At 40.2% G+C, this 22,609-nt stretch overlaps 1 protein-coding gene across 2 annotated transcripts in view; it reads right to left on the bottom strand.

Annotated features, from left to right (window-relative positions):
* LOC114650326 (SR-related and CTD-associated factor 4-like) overlaps positions 1-22,609 on the bottom strand; it is a 381,518-nt gene that overhangs the window by 8,354 nt on the left and 350,555 nt on the right. The window contains exon 19 of one of the 2 annotated variants that reach the window (XM_051925743.1): positions 10,139-10,339. The exons of the other annotated variant lie outside the window; for it this stretch is intronic. Within the exon in view, the coding sequence (XP_051781703.1) occupies positions 10,139-10,339 (201 nt within the window). The remainder of the gene's footprint in view (positions 1-10,138; positions 10,340-22,609) is intronic. 2 annotated transcript variants of the gene reach the window in all.

Consider the following 22,609-nt stretch of genomic DNA (forward strand, 5'->3'; position numbering starts at 1 on the left):
AAGATTTAGAACAAAATTTGCTTTCCACTACGGACCAGGCTGACTAAACCTCAAAGTGAATTGATTAATTTTTGCTGCCCAGTAGTAAAATTGAAAGTTAGGTAGTGCCATGCCACCTTCTGCTTTAGACCTCTGTAGAATCACCTTTCAAATGCAAGACCATTTTGAATTTTGGACAAATTATGGTAAAATTGAGTCTAAATTCTTAAAGAATTATTTGTTTATGTACATAGAGATACTCTGGAATAGATACAGCAGTTTAGGGAAGTAATTCTTTCTGACAGTATTAATTCTCCCTGCTAAGATGAGTGGATGGGTGGACAATCTGCAACCATCTTGTTTGACTGTACCCACAGTACATTCAAAATTGTATTGGAAAAGATCTTTATATTTAATTGGTTATCCCCAAATATTTAACCTCTAGATATTATGAATTAACAGCTATCCAATCCAATAGGATATACTAACAGAATTCACTGGGAAAAGCACATTTTTATTCAGAAAATAGAAATCTTATGAAATGATCCTAACATGTTTAAGACTAATGGCAGAGATGAATGTGGGTGGCATATAGTGATATTTTCTGTTTAAATTCTTCTCTTGTAATCAACCCCTTTATCTTTGCTTTCTTCCAAAGATGAACTGCAAATAACTCAATGACTAGCATAAAAAGCACTGGTAACTGTGGGCACTGTTGTTGAGAATCTTGTTCTAATTTAACACTAGAATCCCTGAAGACTATGAAAAAACTTATAATTCCGGCCCACCTTAAATTCCTTCGCACCTTCCGTCAGAATCTTTTGTTTTGTAAATGTGTTGATCAGTACAAGCAGCAAACAGTCTGCTGTCCCATTTACCCCCCACCCATGCCATTGATGGAGCTCAACTCAGGCAAAATGTTCTCCCAGCTCAAGCCAAGGCTCCTCATCTGCATGTTATGTGCCTGGAGTTACTTAGGGTAAATAATACAGTATATTGTTATTTTGAATACATGCATCTCATGTATGTTCCGTGTCTACAAAGATCTAAGTAAGTGTAGGATGAAAGGAAATGTAAGGCAAAAAATGCTGAACACATACCTAAAGCAGAAATGTGGTGTAGGTATTTAAGTGTGGTATTTAATGTGTGAAGACTTTAGTCCAAATGTCAAATAAACACATACACTTTTATTCGAGAATAAACAAAGTTTAAAAAAATAAATAAATAAAAAATTATTCAATTTACATGTTGCTATCAATGAGTTACAAACCCAAGCTTAAATATCAACTGACAGAAAGCTAATACATATTCCTGAATGGTGTAGAGGTATGAGCTGCAGCTTTATATCCGAAAGGTTGCTGGTTCGAGACCAGGCGCTGCATGTTTTGAGTAGTGAGCTGCTATTATTATTACTGTAACATAATAAAAAATACATTTAAGTCTTTAACACCCGGTGTAAATTTTGGCCACTTGTAATAGTTAGAGCTTTTTTATTATGCAGTTTTATTCTCTCAGTGACATTCACATGGTACAATGAACTTGCCTCTCCCTCTCTGAATTGATGGTGTTTATCTCCATTCTTTCCACAAGAGCAGCGGTGACCACAGTTGGTGCTGTGGTTGATTCTGCTCAGAACTACAGTATTTGTTGTACCGGCAATCAAAGATATGATGTCCCATGACCATTATCAGACTGGACAAAGGTAGGACCGTAACAGAAGACAACTTCTTCACGGTGCATTCGCTGGCTAATAGACTGCTACACTGCAGTGCAACTCTGCTTGGCTGAGTACAATGGGAATCCCAAATGCTGCTATAGTCACTTTAGTACGTGAGCAATTCGCCACGCTAGTGTTTAGATATGCCAGTATCATGCTGATGGGAGAAAGAAAAAAAAAAGTTCAAATGGCATAGCGTTTTCAAATAGTGAGATTTTCAAGTATGAATGTGTGTGTGCTGGGAGAACTTTTTGCCCGAGTTGAGCTCTGCAAGAGGGGGGATGGGATAGCAGGCTTCTTGCTGTTTGTGCTGATTGACACATTTACAAATCAAAAGACGCTGATGGGGATGTGCGAAGGAATTTAAGGTGGGCCGGGATTATGATTTTTTTTTTGTAGGCTTCAGGGATTCTAGTGTTAAACTAGTCTAATTTTGTGTTTAACATAGGTTTTAATTTTCCTTTGCATGCTTCTTTCAAAAATTAATCTTGTTTGTTTGTTTGCTTGCATGAATGGAGTTATTTCAAACAAACAGCAAGTCCCCCAAAACCCTTTACATTCTGTGTTATTTTACATTATGGATACAGCCATATACACAGTGAGTGGGAGCATACTGAAAAAAGCACATATGGCCTTTATTGTACTTTCACTCAACACATCTGAACTGAACTAATTAAACTACATCATATTAATAAAGGCCTCAGATTTTTGAAAATGCCAGGCCACCTTTTCCATGGTGTGTCTTGTGCATACACAATCAAAAAAAAGTGATAGAGCAGAATATATCATCACAAAACCAATCACCAATTTTTTAATGCATGATGAGTCACTCTTGTTGATATGGTTATAAAAAAAACTGACAATTTTTTGAAATTAGTAAATTCACTGACACTGATGCCAATCAATCCGTAAATACACAGGGAGAACATGCAGACTCCATATAGAATCTAGTGTGAGGCAGGAATATCAGCCTACTCTGCCTATGTTAAAACAACTGTACTGAATTTACTAAACTTGGCATTGTTAAATGGGCCATATAGTGTTTGTGAGTGTGTGTTTGTCCTTTGATGGAAATTACTTGTCCAAGGATTGTTCCTACCCTGTGTCTGTCCGATGATTCCTGGGATAGGCTCCTGCTATACCAGGACCCTAACCTGGATAAACAGGGTGGATGCTTAAAACATCTGTTCAGTTCTTGTCAGTTCATTACATGATACATGCTGTGCTTGAAGTAGAACCAAAAATTGCTGACAGTCTATTTCTTTGTAAGCTGCATGGTCCTCTTCATGGTGCATGTCAGTTCTTACACAAATTAATTGAGGGGTATGGATTTCTCCCTCTGAGTTTTGAGTGTGCTGTTAGACATTTTTTGTATCGACTGATATGTAATCCACAGATACCCAAGTATTATTTGAAATGGAAAACAATCCTGTCGAGACACGCATTCTTTTTTTTAAAACTCCATTCACATGAAAAAACAAAAATCTGTTTTGAAGAGCCTGCCAAAAACAACAGGCGACGATATGGCCATAATGCCATGTTGGCCAATCAGAAGCCAGAAAACAAAGTTATTAACGGTTCAGAAAGGCTAACAACAATGCTGCTTTGAGGTAATAGGGAATCGTATGTGTGGACTGATAGTGGACTTATTCCTCAGTATCACACTTGAATATAAAGTTTGTAAAACTAAGAAAAACCCAGACCGCAGTGACTGGTAATTGTACAGTATATACAAACTATTTGCCCCCTTCCTGATTTCTTATTCTTTTGCATGTTTGTCACACAAAATGTTTCTGATCATCAAACACATTTAACCATTAGTCAAATATAACACAAGTAAACACAAAATGCAGTTTGTAAATGGTGGTTTTTATTATTTAGGGAGAAAAAAAATCCAAACCTACATGGCCCTGTGTGAAAAAGTAATTGCCCCCTGAACCTAATAACTGGTTGGGCCACCCTTAGCAGCAATAACTGCAATCAAGCGTTTGCGATAACTTGCAATGAGTATTTACAGCGCTCTGGAAGAATTTTGGCCCACTCATCTTTGCAAAATTGTTGTAATTCAGCTTTATTTGAGGGTTTTCTAGCATGAACCGCCTTTTTAAGGTCATGCCATAGCATCTCAATTGGATTCAGGTCAGGACTTTGACTAGGCCACTCCAAAGTCTTCATTTTGTTTTTCTTCAGCCATTCAGAGGTGGATTTGCTGGTGTGTTTTGGGTCATTGTCCTGTTGCAGCACCAAAGATCGCTTCAGCTTGAGTTGACGAACAGATGGCCGGACATTCTCCTTCAGGATTTTTTGGTAGACAGTAGAATTCATGATTCCATCTATCACAGCAAGCCTTCCAGGTCCTGAAGCAGCAAAACAACCCCAGACCATCACACTACCACCACCATATTTTACTGTTGGTATGATGTTCTTTTTCTGAAATGCTGTGTTCCTTTTACGCCAGATGTAACGGGACATTTGCCTTCCAAAAAGTTCAACTTTTGTCTCATCAGTCCACAAGGTATTTTCCCAAAAGTCTTGGCAATCATTGAGATGTTTCTTAGCAAAATTGAGACGAGCCCTAATGTTCTTTTTGCTTAACAGTGGTTTGCGTCTTGGACATCTGCCATGCAGGCCGTTTTTGTCTCTTTCTTATGGTGGAGTCGTGAACACTGACCTTAATTGAGGCAAGTGAGGCCTGCAATTCTTTAGACGTTGTCCTGGGGTCTTTTGTGACCTCTCGGATGAGTCGTCCCTGCGCTCTTGGGGTAATTTTGGTCGGCCGGCCACTCCTGGGAAGGTTCACCACTGTTCCATGTTTTTGCCATTTGTGGATAATGGCTCTCACTGTGGTTCGCTGGAGTCCCAAAGCTTTAGAAATGGCTTTATAACCTTTACCAGACTGATAGATCTCAATTACTTCTGTTCTCATTTGTTCCTGAATTTCTTTGGATCCTGGCATGATGTCTAGCTTTTGAGGTGCTTTTGGTCTACTTCTCTGTGTCAGGCAGCTCCTATTTAAGTGATTTCTTGATTGAAACAGGTGTGGCAGTAATCAGGCCTGGGGGTGGCTACGGAAATTGAACTCAGGTGTGATACACCACAGTTAGGTTATTTTTTAACAAGGGGGCAATTACTTTTTCACACAGGGCCATGTAGGTTTGGATTTTTTTTCTCCCTAAATAATAAAAACCATCATTTAAAAACTGCATTTTGTGTTTACTTGTGTTATATTTGACTAATGGTTAAATGTGTTTGATGATCAGAAACATTTTGTGTGACAAACATGCAAAAGAATAAGAAATCAGGAAGGGGGCAAATAGTTTTTCACACCACTGTACACAGGGCCCAAGCAGACTGCAGTTTGTTCACATAGTTTCCTACACTGTTTTAGAAACCACCAGTCTTGAGAACCCAAAGGCAGTTGTGTAATCTCTCCTTGTCTGCTAAATAGTAGTGTGTGCAGGCAACTATTCTGAAAACACTGAAAGGCAATCTCATTACAGTTGTCTTTCTTTTGATGTGTGAGCAAAGCAGCCCACTCTAAGACAGCAGTGTTGTCCTTGACAAATGAAAATTCTCTCGTCATTCTTCAGCAACAACCACTTCGTTCTCAAAGTTGTCCAACCAGGTCTCATCCAAAACTGGCAATGTTGGCAGCTGGGTCTGTGTCATCGGAGTGTTCGATGTAGTATTGACTTCTGTAGTGCGTTTTGATGCCTCTTTTGCTCAATATAGTGATAAAGTAGTTGTATGTTTAAAAGTAAACATGTAAAAAGTCCTGTTAATAATGTTAACACCAGCACTATTTTAGCTAAGCCCAGCATGCACGAAATTGCCTCATTTAACACTCACAATCCTGGGCCACCTTAAATTCCTTCGTACCTCTCCATTAGCGTCTTTTGTTTTGCAAATGTGTCAATCAGCACAAGCAATAAGCAGCCTGCTATCCCATCCCACCACTGCCGCAGATCATCTCAGGCAAAAAGTTCGCCAAGCTCAAGGCTCTTGGTCTGGGTGTGAGGTGCCTGGAATTGTACAGGGTAAAAAATTGTGTTCTTTGTCTACAACGATCTATATAAATGCACGATGACAAGAAATGTGAGGCAAGAAATGTTGAACACATACCTGATACAAACATTTTTCATGTTATACTAATGACAAAATTTTGACATTAAGTGTATTATGTCTCCTCCTCGAACCGCCACCTTATCGTGGTGGAGGGGTTTGCGTGTCCCAATGATCCTAGGAGCTCTGTTGTCCGGGGCTTTATGCCCCTGGTAGGGCCACCCAAGGCAAACTGGTCCTAGGTGAGGGATGAGACAAAGTGCGGTTCAAAACAACCTCCTATGATGACTAAAAACTTTGGACGGCGTTTTCCCTTGCCCGGACGCGGGTCACCGGGGCCCCCCTCTGGAGCCAGGCCTGGAGGTGGGGCTCGATGGCGAGCGCCTGGTGGCCGGACTTGCACCCATGGGGCTCGGCCGGGCACAGCCCGAAGAGGCAACGTGGGTCCCCCTTCCCATGGGCTCACCACCTATGGGAAGGGCCAAGGAGTTCGGGTGCAGTGTGAGTTGGGTGGTGGCCGAAGGCAGGGACCTTAGCGGTCCGATCCTCGGCTACAGAAGCTGGCTCTTGGGACGTGGAATGTCACCTCTCTGAAGGGGAAGGAGCCTGAGCTTGTGCGCGGGGTTGAGAGGTTCCGGCTAGATATAGTCGGGCTCACCTTGACGCACAGCTTGGACTCTGGAACCAATCTCCTTGAGATTGGCTGGACTCTGTACCACTCTGGAGTTGCCCCCGGTGAAAGGCACCGAGCGGGTGTGGGCATACTTATTGCCCCCCGACTTGGAGCCTATACATTGGGGTTTACCCCGGTGGATGAGAGGGTAGCCTCCCTCTGCCTTCGGGTGGGGGAACGGGTCCTAACTGTTGTTTGTGCGTATGCACCGAACAGCAGTTCGGAGTACCCACCCTTTTTGGAGTCCCTGGAGGGGGTGCTAGAGGGCATACCTTCTGGGGACTCCCTCGTACTGCTGGGAGACTTCAATGCTCACGTGGGCAATGACAGTGAAACCTGGAAGGGCGTGATTGGGAGGAATGGCCCCCCCCCCGATCTGAACCCGAGTGGTGTTTTGTTACTGGACTTCTGTGCTCGTCATGGATTGTCCATAACGAACACCATGCTCAAGCATAGGGGTGTTCATATGAGCACTTGGCACCAGGACACCCTAGGCCTCAGTTCGATGATCGAGTTTGTGGTCGTGTCATTGGACTTGCGGCCACATGTCTTGGACACTCGGGTGAAGAGAGGGGTGGAGCTGTCAACTGATCACCACCTGGTGGTGAGTTGGCTTCGATGGTGGGAGAGGATGCCGGTCAGGCCTGGTAGGCCCAAACGTGTTGTGAGGGTCTGCTAGGAACGTCTGGCAGAGCCCCCTGTAAGAAGTAGCTTCAACTCCCACCTCCGGCAGAACTTCGACCACATCCCGAGGGAGGTGGGGGACATTGAGTCCGAATGGGCCATATTCCATGCCTCTATTGTTGAGGCGGCTGACCGGAGCTGTGGCCTTAAGGTGGTCGGTGCCTGTCGTGGCGGCAATCCCCGAACCCGTTGGTGGACACCGGTGGTGAGGGATGCTGTCAAGCTGAAGAAGGAGTCCTACCGGTCCCTTTTGTCCTGTAGGACTCTGGAGGCAGCTAATAGGTACCGGCAGGCCAAGAGGAATGCGGCTTCAGTGGTTGCTGAGGCAAAAACTCGGGCATGGGAGGAGTTTGGGGAGGCCATGGAGAACGACTTTCGGACGGCTTCGAGGAGATTCTGGTCCACCATCCGGCGTCTCAGGAGGGGGAAGCAGTGCAGTGTCAACACTGTATATGGTGGGGATGGTGCGCTGCTGACCTCGACTCGGGACGTTGTGGGTCGGTGGGGGGAGTACTTCGAAGACCTCCTCAATCCCACTAACATGCCTTCCAATGAGGAAGCAGAGCCTGGGGACTTGGAGGTGGGCTCCCCCATCTCTGGGACTGAGGTCACCGAGGTGGTCAAAAAACTCCTTGGTGGCAGGGCCCTGGGGGTGGATGAGATACGCCCGGAGTTCCTCAAGGCTCTGGATGTTGTAGGGCTGTCTTGGTTGACACGTCTCTGCAACATTGCATGGACATCAGGGACAGTGCCTCTGGATTGGCAGACCGGGGTGGTGGTCCCCCTCTTTAAGAAAGGGGACTGGAGGGTGTGTTCAAACTACAGAGGAATCACACTCCTCAGCCTCCCTGGAAAAGTCTATTCGGGGGTTCTGGAGAGGAGGGTCCGTTGGATAGTCGAACCTCGGATTCAGGAGGAACAGTGTGGTTTTCGTCCTGGTCGCGGAACAGTGGACCAGCTCTACACCCTTAGCAGAGTCCTGGAGGGTGCATGGGAGTTCGCCCAACCAGTCTACATGTGTTTTGTGGACTTGGAAAAGGCGTTCGACCGTGTCCCTCGGGGAATCCTGTGGGGGGTGCTCCGGGAGTATGGGGTACCGGACCCCCTGATAAGGGCTGTTCGGTCCCTGTACAACCAGTGTCAGAGCTTGGTCCGCATTGCCGGCAGTAAGTCGAACCCGTTTCCAGTGAGAGTTGGACTCCGCCAGGGCTGCCCTTTGTCACCGATTCTGTTCATAACTTTTATGGATAGAATTTCTAGGCACAGCCAGGGTTTTGAGGGGGTCCGGCTTGGTGGACTCAGGATTGGGTCACTGCTTTTTGCAGATGATGTTGTCCTGTTTGCTTCATCAGGCCGTGATCTTCAGCTCTCTCTGGATCGGTTCGCAGCTGAGTGTGAAGCGGCTGGGATGGGAATCAGCACCTCCAAATCCGAGACCATGGTCCTCAGCTGGAAAAGGGTGGAGTGCCCTCTCAGGGTTGGGAGCGAGATCCTGCCTCAAGTGGAGGAGTTCAATATCTCGGGGTCTTGTTAATGAGTGAGGGAAGAATGGAGCGTGAGATTGACAGGCGGATCGGTGCGGCGTCCGCAGTGATGCGGGCTCTGCATCGGTCTGTCGTGGTGAAAAAGGAGCTGAGCCGTAAGGCAAAGTTCTCAATTTACCAGTCGATCTATGTTCCTACCCGCATCTATGGTCATGAGCTGTGGGTAGTGACCGAAAGAACGAGATCGTGAATACAAGCGGCTGAAATGAGTTTCCTCTGCAGGGTGTCTGGGCTCTCCCTTAAAGACAGGGTGAGAAGCTCAGTCATCCGGGAGGGGCTCAGAGTAGAACCGCTGCTCCTCCGCATCGAGGAGTCGTCAGATGAGGTGGCTCGGGCATCTGATTAGGATGCCTCCTGGACGCCTCCCTGGTGAGGTTTTCCAGGAATGTCCAACCGGGAGGAGGCCCCGGGGAAGACCCAGAACACGCTGGAGGGACTATGTCTCCCGGCTGGCCTGGGAACGCCTCGGGATTCTCCCGGAAGAGCTAGAAGAAGTGGCTGGAGAGAGGGAAGTCTGGGTATCTCTGCTCAAGCTGCTGCCCCCGCGACCCGACCTCGGATAAGCGGAAGAAGATGGATGGAAGTGTATTATGTTTGAAGACTGAAGTCCAAATATCAAATAAACAGTTTCACAAAAGGTACACATATAACAAAACAAGCACGCTTTAATTCAGAATATAAGCAAAGAAAAAGAAAAATGACTGCTTGGGTGGTATAGCGGTAAGAAGTGCTGCCTCATAATCAAGAGGTAGTGGGTTTGATTCCGGGCACCTCCTAGAATTACTGTTTTGAGTAGTGAGCTGCTCTTATTGTTACTATTATAGAATAAAAATATACACTTAATTTGAGTCTGTAACAGCCAGTGTAAATTTATGGTACTTGTAAAGGTTAGCTTTTTTTTTTTTTTTTTTTTTTAGTTTTACTCTCTCAGCCACATTCACGCTCACCCCAATCTGACACTGGATGAGGGTTCTACATCGGAGAAAGAGAACAGAAGCCAGAAAAGTTCACTCATACATAAGAACAACGTAGATGCACCAGGCGTAAAGGCAAAAGATGGAACCGTTTAGATGCAGCAAGAGTGAAACCATCAGAATAAATCTTAAAGACGGAAATTAGAATAGCTAATGAAAAGACCAAAAATTAAAGATCTGAAGTAAGATGGTAGTTATATTGGCAGTGTGCAGGCAATGGTGAAAGTTGAGCTCTACATTGTTTAGCTTCTTTTATGTTTATTACAAACAGGTGACTCAAGACCTCTTATTACCTTTTTCATTTAACAAACCAAACACAAAAGCTGAAAAGACAAACCTTTTCATTTATTCAGTGCATAGCTAAAACACATTCATGTAGCCACATTTATAAAGTAGAAATTGCCATGATGACTGTCTTTATCAAAACCTTCATCTATTTTATATTCGAGACAGATGCTTAAAATTAATATAGCATTGACTTCCTTACCCAAAAGCCATATCTTACCATGAACACTTATCTGTGATTGTAAGGACACATGAAGGCTAGGAGCAGGAAGTCCTGGATTAATTCCTGAATTAAGCCCTGGTACTGCACCATAGATTTTGGTTCCATCAGTAGTTTCTGATGCATTTCTTGGGACAGAGGCAATGAAATTTCTTCCAGAATCCTGATTTGAATCCTCTTTGGGATTTATCTGTGGAGCAGCTATTTATGTAGTAAAGAAGAAGAAGAAAAAACAGCTATCAGGACAACTACATTTAATTAATTTATCAATGTAACACATTTCAAAATCTATTAAATAGATGATTTTGGAAAGGACTACAGCTTTGTAATTTACAGTAGATTAAGCTTGCATTAGTGGTACTTTTTGTCCTATGATTTATTTAGCAAGACTGAAAGTAAGCTTTTGTTCTTTTTGTGAGCTCAAACCAAAACCTGAAACTTTACCACTATATATTTTGTGCAATTCCTTCCACAAGAGGAAGTGTAACACAAGGTTCTTAAAATTCTAAATTTCTTTACTGATGAAAAAACATTTCCGGGAAAGTTAAACAATATAAGCAGTACAAAGAAACTTCTCCAATGTTGTGCTGTTTGCATTTGACTGGGATGTACACAATGTGTTGTTCTGCATGAAAAACAGAAGGTGGAAAAAAAGGAAGGAATCAATAGTGAATTGATTGACAGGATTGTTTGTGTGTGTACACATCTTGTGCAGAGGTGCTGTACTAACTGCTACCCAAAAGGATCAAGAAGCTATTAAATGCCAAATTGACAACACTCGTTTGTTGCCTCCAGTCTCATTCCTTAGTTTTCTTTTGATATGTACATATAGCCATATGTTTACATACACCTTAGAGTAATGGGGATTAAAAAATATTTACAGGTAAAAAGGTGCAAAGGAGAAATCAAGTTAAGAACCTCAAAAAAGTACTTGTGTTTTGTAAATGTTGTTTGTTAATGTTTGCTTTGGTGTTGTGCATTTGTAATATCTAATGTTGTAACTGTGTGTTTATTATGTCTTTTAAGAATATGTTTTACTTTGTATTAGTTAAAACAAAAACAGTTTTGTAACTGGTAAGCATATAGTCTACATTGTAACAGGTAGTGTTTCAGGAAGCATGTTTTACTTTGCTGATCAGAAAGGCTATGCTTTGATGTTTACCTAACCCCCAACCTCAGAGCCTTTAGAAGACTCTATTAAATATTGATTCAGGTCTTGAAATTTGTGGCTGAACAGGGGATGAAGTTTTAGTTATATGAGCTCCTGAAGACTTTAGACACATGAGCTCTTCCAGTCAAAAAGAAAGTCTGGAAGAAGGGGCAGTCATTTTATAATCCTCAATTAACAAGCCAATATAAAGTTTCAATAGATTTGTTACAAACAAATTTCCCTCTTGGATAATAAAATCTACCTACGCCTAAAATCAGATGTTGAGCTGGAGACAAACACAAACAGAGCTGACTAGAGACGAGGTAACAACCTGACTACAGAGAGAAGTTACCAGAAAGAGCTTGATGATCTAGGCTGAATGATATTAAAAGCCACATCTGTATTTGACTTCTGGTTTATAGCACTAACTATAATGTTAATAGATTAAAACTTATTAAGTCTATTTTCCTGCTTGCATGTTTTATTCTAAGGGCGGCACGGTGGCGCAGTTAGGAGACCCGGGTTCGCTTCCTGGGTCCTCCCTGTGTGGTGTATGCATGTTCTCCCCGTGTCTGCGTGGGTTTCCTCCATGTACTCCGGTTTCCGCCCACAGTCCAAAGACATGCAGGTTAGGTGCATTGGCGATTCTAAATTGTCCCTAGTGTGTGTTTGGTGTGTATGTATGTGCCCTGCTGTGGGCTGGCGCCCTGCCCGGGGTTTGTTTCCTTCCTTGCGCCCTGTGTTGACTGGGATTGGCTCCAGCAGACCCCCGTGACCCTGTAGTTAGGATACAGCGGGTTGGATGATGGATGGATGGATGTTTTGTTCTATTTGTGCCACTGACAGGTAGGTCAATCAAGGGTGAAAGAAAGAAGCTACAATACAGTCATACCTGGTTGCAGTCTTTGAGTTTCAGAGACAACTGTAAACTGTACTGTATGTCTCTAAATGTTGGCAAGTGTCTGAATAGAGAAACAGGAGTAGTGACAGAGGTGTAAAATATAACTGCAATCTACTGAAAAAGAAATTTGTGCATTTGATTAAAGGGGATTTAATGTTTCAGGAAATTTGTCCAAAAAAACCTTTCCACGGCAAAATATTTGGCTAAAACTTTTCAAAACAAAAATTTCCCAATTTCACACATATCATGTTACCAAGCAATTCATGTGTTGAGTCATTTAGTGTATCTACTTATTTTCCATACATGTTTTTCTCCAAAATAATTAAAAGATAGTGGATCAAAACTTTACATAAACCAAATTGACTATTTTTTTTTTAAACAGCATGGGATACTCTGTGAACCGATGTAATTGCTTTTAGCAGCTTCTGTGTTGTCAGTTGTCATCATCAGCGTTTACCTGGCACACCTCTAAGCTGTATACAGAGTCCTATAGAATCAGTGCGTTTTTCTGCTTAAGACAATGGGAAATCAAAACAACTGAGTCAAAACCAACCTTACAAGGAAAATTCTGAATCCTTGCAAGTTGGGTTCCTCCTCAGGAGTCATCTCCAAAAGGTTTAAGGTGACACAAGCAATTATAAAATAAATTGTACAATATAAAAAGCTTGGGACCATACAGATGTTATGTCGTTCAGGAAGGACACACAAATTGATTTCTAGAGAGGAACAAGGTTTGTTTCAAAAGGTTCAACAGAACCTCAAAATAACAACTAAGGAAGAGGTGAAGGAGCTGAAGGCATTAGGAACAAGCATCATCATTCACCATTGGGAGATCACTTCAACACCATGACCTGAAAGTTTGCCGACCAAGGAAGGAAGCATTACTTCTATATCAATATAAAAATTTTTGCAGTTGCTCAGCAAGACCAAAACATCACATGAAACAAAACCTGAACTGTCTGGCCATAATGATCAGCATTATGTATGGAGACCAAAGGGTGATGCCTTAAATCCAAAGAACATTATGAAGCACAGTGGAGGCAGAATTATGTTATGTGGGTGCTTTGCTGGGAAAAGGCTAGTGCACTTCATAACATAGGTGGCATCATGAAGGAGTATTATCTGGAAATTCTGAAGGTACAACTCAAGGCATCTGCCAGAAAGCTAAATCTTGGTCACAAATGGGTCTTCTAACAGGGCAATGATCCCACGCTTACTTCCAAAGTGGTAATGAACAGGCTTAAAGCCAACAATGTGATACTATTGGAGTGGCCAACACAAAGCCCTGACCTGAATCCCATGGAATATCTGCGGATTGGTCTGAAGAAAAATGTCTCAGCAATGAGGCCGGCAAACATGTCTCAATTATGTCTCAATTACACCAGTTCTTTCAGGACGAATGGGCCAAAAGTACGAGAAAATACTGTGAGAAATGTGTGGTAGGTTGGTCTAAGTGTTTTCTAATACTACTCCAAATACTAACTTGGTGTATATAAACTTTTGACACTGAAAATCTGGCATAGTGATTAAAAGATGAAATAAATCTGTTTATTATTTTGTAGAAAAACTCCTATGATATTATTTAGATGCACTAATTGACTTAACACATGAATTGTTTTGCAATATGAGATGTGTTTGAAGGTGGGAGTTTTGAATTTGACATTTTTTAGTCAAGGAGTATGTAAATTTATGGCTTCAACTGTATATAAAATGAATGAAGATTCTTATTTTTCAACAGCAGTACTTTAATGTTTATCTTGTCGAATATAAATAATTTTGATGTGAAACTCTTAACTTACAAGGAACTACAATCAGTATTCTTACAAGTAGTGATGTGCAAAAACCTACTGAGTTCTGCAAAATCATTGAAATGTTCAGGAACCAAACCAACTCTGCGAATTGCATTAAAGTCAATGGGGAAGGAGGGAGAATTAGCTTTGAGTCGATTATAATGGTTCAGTAGTCTTTTAAGTGTCCCTGAGGGAAAAGGAAGGTGTTTGCCAACTATGCCAGACCAATTGTTCTGGGCAAAAAAGTGACCTGAACTGTGAGCCAGCAGTGTTAATCACTGCGCCACCATGCCTCAAACAAGAAAAGATGTAGATGGAATGATAACCACAAACAAAATACAAAAATGGATACAAAGCCAACAATAAGTACATATATATCATTGCATTCACAGAGTTCCTATCTTCGGGGCCCACACTGGCTATGCCACTAAGCAGTGGTGTGAGACTGGCTTGTTCCAATGTTTGAAACTGCAGATCTGAGTTCAGCTGGAACATCTTTTTTTATTTACAATCTCTCCGTGCAGATGTCTCCCACTTTTTTCTTCCATCAAGAAGACAGAAACATTTTTAAACAGAAATATATATATTTTTAAATTATTATTATTTCACATGGTCTAATGTGTTTCCTGACTCAGGAAGGGAGAAGGTTCCCATGATACTTGTTTTGACTCTTAGCTGTGGCACATAGGTAATTATGCATGCATTCGACTGACATATGAAGTAAGCAATGAGGAGTGACGGTAAGTAAGAGAGCAAAGAGATCAGTGTTATATATTTGGGGAGTGACTTAAAATGTGACATTGAATATGCTTACAGTATACATGCATAAAAGTTCTGTACATGGCTATTATAGCTCTGTGACTTCATGCTGAAGCTGCACAGCATCATGATGAGCTGCCGAAAAAATGTTTTCATTGCAGACCAAATATCCAAGAATATATTTGGTGAACAACATTAACTGGTAAATAGGGCATATTCATTGTGAATAAAGCTTTGGTGAAATAGTGCTGAACAACACTACTTATATGTCGCTTGAAACAACCACAGATTAACAATGTTCCACTTAGAAGTAAGATTTCAAGAAATTGTAATTTTTCCAAAATTTCTCTTGAGCCACTGGGCCAAATCTGTTATGTACCGGATTCCAATTTGTTACACTGATTAACATTTACACAGCAGGACCCTGTGCTTAATGAAAATGAATGACTGCTTTCACTGAATTATTTACAACTTTGTAATGTTCTAAAATATCTCAGTATAGAAATAAGAATCTACATTTACTCCTTTCCATAACTTTCCCAAAGAAAGATTTCTATAGTTTGTGGGAAAGCTGATTGAATTCATTTTTATAGTTAAGGAGGAGTGATGGCCCTGAGGCTAAGGATCTGAGCTGGTAATCTGGAAAGCTGCTGGTTCAAATCCCGCTATTGCTAGAAGGGATCCTAGTGTGTTGGGCCCTTAAACAAGGCCATTAACAAGAAAATTGCTATAGGGGCGCTGTATAATGGCTGACCTGCTCTGCCCTCCAAAAGTCACACAAAAAGACAATTTCCTCTTATTGATTATAAAGTATATCAAATCAAAAATAATGACATCTCTGATATTAGAAATGTAACAAAATGGCCAAAAAAATCCCTTAACAATACATAAAATTAATTGCGTATTTAAATACTAAAAACTGTTACACAATTAATATAAATGTTTTTGAAAAGATAACTGCATATATATTTTAAATTTTAGCCATGTTTTATTGACCAGTATAAATTAATTATTTCATGTAAAAATATTTTACGGACAATTTTTGTATTACAATAGGTAGTGCTAGTTTTTCTCTAGAAATTCTGATCCAGCTCATTTATTTTTTCTATTAAAAATGCAAAACTCTAAGATTAAACACTTCTATATTTTAATGAATGGGCTGATAAAAAAAAAAAATGTTTTACAATATTTATTCACGTTTTATATTTAGTTACATTTAAAGGCTACTAAGCCATGGTCTCTAATTTAAACAGTTTAACTTCCTTAGCATTAGACCCAAACGTTACTTGGGCTACGAAAACAGTGCTAAAAGAATTAGTAGCGAGTATCACTCAGGCAACTGTACAGATGCATCTTGCTTAAGCATTAGAACTGAGAATTACTCAGGCTGTAAAAGTGCTGTCAGTGCTGCTGTTCTTTGGAGAAATTTTGTCTGAGTGCAGGTTTTCACTAATTATGAAATATCTGCACTTTACCAACAACGAAGACTTTGATGAGAATATCCATCCAAAACCGAAACAGAAGAAAATTTGGGAGATATACCAGGCTACTGTAGTAAAATATCAGAGCATTTACATTTCAGACCGTGATGCCAGCATCGATGAAATTCTCATGGCTTATAAGGGCAGACTGTCATGGATACAGTATATTTCGTCAAAAAGACCAATATTTGGCATAAAGTTTTACGAGCTTTGTGAATCTAAAACTTGACAAATATGGAATTTGGTTCCGTACACTGGGAAAGTAACAATGTTTGATCTGAAATATGATCAGTATGGCATTGCTACATCATCGGTGTCGGCTTTCATCGATGCTCTGCTGGATCAAGGTTATTGTGTAACCATGGAGAATTTTTATACTTCACCAGAGCTATTTGACATCTTGCTGCAAAGAAAGATTGACACATATGGAACAATGTGTCCCAACCGGTGTGGCATGCCTGAAGACTTTGGCCAAGCTAAACTACAGTGAGGTGCGCTAGTAGCTTGGCAAAAGGTTAAAGTGCTTGCGCTGAAATTGGAAGACAAAAAATAAAAAGTTTGTCTTCTTAGTACAGTACATAATGTAGCTACAGTCACTGTGCAGGCAACAAGCAGGTTATGAAGCCTTGTGCTATGGTCAACTACAATAGCACGATGGGGGCCGTAGGTAATGCGGATCATGAATTGACTTTCTATCCCATTATGCAGAGGCAACAAAAGAAATACTACAAAAAGATATTTCATCACCTCGTGGAAGAGTGCATTTGGAATGCATTTGTTGCTGGCAAAACTGTATCTCATGCAAACACAGCCAGCTTGTATAACAAATCATTGCTGCACATCCACCATTCACACCACCGATAAAGAGATGCGGTTAACCCAACACATTGTGGATCAATCAAGAGAATCTTATTGGTAGACATAACCCGTGCTTGTGCAGTGTGCCATTCAAAAACTGATAAATCTGGAAAGAAAATCCAAAAAGAAACACACTATTATTGTCCCGACTGTGATGTTGGATTGTGGCTTTCACTGTGCTTTAAGATTTACCACACAAAGGACTTATTTTGAGAATATACACTGTTTTGGCATCACTAGTAGGATTATTATTACTGTTATTATTGTTTTTGTTATTATTGTTCATTTTATTATTATTTCTATTAATCATTACTATTATTATTTGTATTATTATTGGGATTTAATAAAAATGTAATTTTTCATGGCAAAAAAAAAATACGCTTTTTACATGTTTTTTTGGAATAAAATGCAATGCTAAGGAGGTTAATCTTGTGACAATGATGATAGAATTTTAAACGTTTACTGCAATAATTTTATTGATACAAAATGCATATATGTCTGTGCTTCAGATCTTTTTTTTTAAAAGGTTGAATGATTGGCCACTGAGCTGCCGTAATTTAACTGTCAAATTATGTTTCTTTTTTCAGGTGGAGATTAAAAGAGGAAGGACTTAAGAACAGGTTTACTGATAATGTTTTAAATGATGTTGCAGTCATTTGAGAGCGTGGAGGAGTGGTGAAAGAAGAATACCAAAGCTGTATTAAGAGCAAGATGAAGAGGTGTTGGGAAGGATGACAGGAAGCAGCCTACCGGGGGACAAACAGACATGGCAGAAGAGTAAAGTGTGGGATGTGGTAAAGGCTAAGAAGGAGTCAAGGAAGAAATGGTACAAATGAGGAAGGATTAAGATAGAGAAATGTATAGGAGAAAGAAAACAAGAAAACAGAAGCCAGTGGCAAGAGCCAATGCAGAAGTTTTGGAGGAGGTGTATGAAAAATTGGACACAAAAGAGGGACAGAAAATTATTTTTTGAATAGCAAAAGACTGATAATAAGGCTGGAAGTGATTTTAGTCAGATAAAGCAATGGAAAACAAGCAAGGTGTGGTCCCTAAATTGAGTATGATATGGTCCAGAATACATGAAAGAGGTACTTTGAAAAGCTGTTGAATTCAGGAAATCAAGTGTAGTATTTTAAGGATGGAGTTCCAAAATAAGGGTCAGTACCAAGAATAAAGAGGGAGGAAGTAAAAGAGGCAATGAAAAGAATGAAAAATTGAAAGGTAACAGGACCAGATGAAATACTAGCAGAAATGTGGAACAATTTAGAAGACGAGGAAGTAGATGTTGTTGGGGGTATCTAATGCAGAAGATCTATGAACAGGAGAGACTACCAGAGGAGTGGAGGAACTGTATCCATTTATAAAGGGAAGGGTGATATACAGGACTGTGGAAACTATAGAGGGTTAAAGTTGATATCACACTCGATGAAAATTTGGGAAAGAGTTATAATAGAGAGGAGACTCAAGGAAGAGACCACCATAGTGGAGAAGTAGTTTGGTTTGATGCCTGGGAGAGGAACAACTGCTGCTGTCTTCTGTTTATTGATTTGGAAAAGGCTTATAATATGGTGTCACATCAAGGGATCTGGAGGTGTATGAGAGAGAAAGGAATACCAGAAAAGGATATGTATGAGGGAGTGAGGACTCAGGTTAAAGGTAGTGTTGGGAAAATAGACAAGATACCAGTTAGAGTAGGTCTGCACCAGGGATCCTCTTTAAGTCCTTATCTCTTTCATCAGGTTATGGATGTTTTGAGTGATTTGATAAAAGACCAGTCCCACATGTGCATGCTTTTTATGGAGGGCATTGTGTTGTGTAGTACCCAAAAAAAGGAAGTAGAGAGGGAGCTGGAAGAATGGAGGACTTTGGAAGACAGTGAGATGAAGACAAATAGGAAGAAGACAGAATATATGATGTTTAATGATGATCAGGATTAAGAACTTAGCCTGCAGGGAGAGCTACTGAAAAGAGTAAATACATTTAAATATCTAGGATTTGTGGTAACCTGAGATGGAAAACTAAATTCAGATATAACCACATAAAGTGCAGCGTGGATGGAATAATTGGAAGAAGATATAAGGAGCATTGTGTGATTGAAGATTTAAGGTGAAGGTTAAAGGTAAGGTTTTTAAGGTAGTGGCAAGACCAGCAATGATGTGTGGAGCTAAGACATAGGCGGTAAAGAGAGCACAGGAGAAGAAGTTGGATGTGGCAGAAATGAGAATGTTGAGATGGATGTATGGAGTTACAAAGAAGGGCAGTATATGACAGGTACAACACAAGTTGCAGAGATATTTAGGAAAGTACAGGAAAGTAGGTTAAAGTGGTATGGGCATGTGATGAGGAGAGACGATAAATACCACGGCAAAAGGGTGATGGGAATGAAAGTACAGTGGATGAGAAAGAGATGGAGACCAAAGGAGACGTGGATAGATAAAATAAAAGAGGAAATGAAGAAAAACGGTTTCACTGGCAAAGAGGCATAGGACCGAGCTGTTTGGAGAATGCTGATCAAGCATATCGACCCTACATACAAGTAGGAAAACATGAAGCTGAAGAAAGAAAGAAATACAGTAATGTGAACTGAAAATGTCATTCAAAATGGAACATAACACTGCTAGGCTACAGTGGCCTTACCTAGACTGCTAAAATCAATTTAAAAGGGTTTCCAAAAAGGTCTGCACATTGACCACCATAACCTGTAAATCCACCACTGTAGTCAAATATTGTTGTGATCTAATTACAGTAGTGCCCAGCTATCTGAAAAGATAAGTTACAATAACAGGAGGCATCATTTTAAAAATCATACTCTCCTTTGGTGCGTAAGTGAGGCACACTTAACACATACAGCAGCTGTGCTCTATTGAAAGTGATTATTTTGATGCCACAAATACCTGGCAGCCAACACTCAGTGTTGTATTTGTTTAAGTACATATTTCAAGTAACAATTGACAAAAAAATACCAGACCAGTACATACTAAGTACTGTAGTTTAGATCAGCAATAATTAATAACCTTTTCTGCTTGAGAGACTTTCTGCTCAAATGCCTAGATGCTTGTTTTCTTTATTTAATACTTTCATGTATTTGAGGAAGTGCAGCACAACCACATGAATTTGAGTTTTTAAAATTTACTTCTAAATGCGGGTGGTGTGCTGATTCTACTTGCCTCATATTAACAAGCCTTTTGCTTTTTGCATGTAAATACCACTTTAATTTCTTGTGTCTCCTATTATAAAATTTTACTAGCAAAATTAAGATTTTCTTTTGTTTCCTTGGAAGTCTTTGCTGTGTCAAATCCGTTTATGATTAACACTAGAATCCCTGAAGCCTACGAACAAAAGTCGTAATGGCAGGCCACCTTAAATTCCTTTGTACCACTTCATCAGCATCTTTGTTTTGTAAATATGTCAATCAGTACATGCAGGTTGCTCACTCACCCTCCACCGATTCAGCTCAAGTCTCTTTATCTAGGTGTGAGGTGCCTGGAATTGTATAGGGTAAATAATATATTGTTATTTGGAATAAATACAGTTCACGTGTGTTCCGTGTCTACAACGATTCTTGTAAATGTAGGATGACAGGAAATGCGAGGCAAGAAATGATGAAAACATAACTAAAAGAGAAACGTTTTCCATGCTATAGTAATGACACCGTGAAGTGTATAATGTGCGAAGTCCAAGTGTCAGATACACACATGCGATTTTATTCAGTAATAACGTATAACCAAAGAAAAAAAAAATCATTTAGTTTATATGTTGCTGTCGAGGTAAAAACCAAGCTCAAATGTCAACTGACAGAAAGTTGACATGTCTTCTTGGATGGTTCAGAGGTAAGAACTTCTTTATTATAACCAAAAGGCTGTGGGTTCGAGTCCGGGTGTTCCTCTATTTGAGTAGTGAGCTGCTATTATTATTATTACTATAATAAAAAATACATTTGATTTGAGTCTGTAACACCCGGTGTACATTTTTGCTACTTGAAAAAGATATTGCTGAAGGGATATAAGCAGACATACAAACGATGGTGAATCATGTCTTGAATGTCTGGTCACTCGAATTTTTTGTTATTCAGTTTTATTCTTGAATAAAAGCACACTTATTTTATTATACCTTTGCAAAAGTGTTTATTTTATATTTCAGTAATCACCTGAATGAGATCAAATCTGTATATGCCTCTCACGCATGCACACACAATCCATGCATGAAAACTTTGTTGTTGCCCTGGGTTGTAACTCAAAACACAGATCTTGACAAAACATTTCCAGTTATCTGAGATTGCAGCAAATCAATCGTTTTTCACATGTTGTGCATGGGTGTCTTTGTTGTCAAAGCACAAATGCCGCATGATAGTCTGATAGCGGTCACGGGGCATCATATCTTTGATTGCCAGTACAACAAATAGTTCTGAGCAGGCATCAACCACAGCACCAACTGTGGTTATTGTTGCTCTTGTGAAAAGAATGGAGATAAACACCATCAACTCAGAGAAGGACAGGCAAGTTCGTTGTACCACGTTAACGTCACTGACAGAATAAAACTGAACTTAAATAATAAAAAAGTCAACTTCTACAAGTAGCCAAAATTTACACCGAGTGTTACAGACTCAAATCAAATTTATGTTTTTATTATATTACAGTAATAATAATAGCATCTCACTACTCAAAATAGAGAGCGCTTGGACTCAAGTCAGCAATATCATGATGACAGCAGTTTTTTATCTCTGCACCAGCCAAGCAGATATGTTGATTTTCTGTTGATTGATATTTGGCCTTGGGTTTTTACTCATTGACAGAAACATGTAAATTGAATGATTTTTTTTTTCTTTGGCTATATTCTTGATTAAAAGTGCACTTGTTTGTTATACCTTTTGTGGAAATGTTTATTTGATATTTGGACTAAGGTCTTCACACATTATACACTTCATGTCATTATTACTATAACATGGAAAAAGGTTCTGTATTAGTTATGTGTTCAACATTTCTTGCCTCGCATTTCCTGCCATCCAACATTTACCCTGATCATTGTAGACATGGAACACACATGAAATGCATAATAATGATATATTATTTACACTATACAATTCTAGACACCTAACTCCCAGATAATGAGATTTCAGCATCTGACTTGACTTTAGCAGCCTCGTTGGGGGATGAGGGAGCAGGCTGCCTGCTGCAGTTGCTGATTGACACATTTGAAAAACAAAGACGGTGATGAAGAGGTGCGAAAGAACCTCATTACAACTTGGCATTACAACTTTTTCATAGGCTTAAGGGATTCTAGTGTTAATAACTATGGACTATATTGTTAACTCATTTTTGAGGATGATTCTGATTATATGCTTACCATGCATTTGCTAGGAGTATACATAATAATTACAGTATGAAACTGAACTGCCATATACTGTAAACTGTTTCTATTTGTAATCGTGTGTATGTGTATATATGCCATTAAAGACTTTTGATTAATAAAACCAATTGTATTACTATGTACAGTGGGGCAAAAAAGTATTTAGTCAGCCACCAATTGTGCAAG

The sequence above is a fragment of the Erpetoichthys calabaricus genome, chromosome 4 (genome assembly GCF_900747795.2).
Source record: "Erpetoichthys calabaricus chromosome 4, fErpCal1.3, whole genome shotgun sequence".
Classification (NCBI taxonomy): Eukaryota; Metazoa; Chordata; class Cladistia; order Polypteriformes; family Polypteridae; genus Erpetoichthys; species Erpetoichthys calabaricus.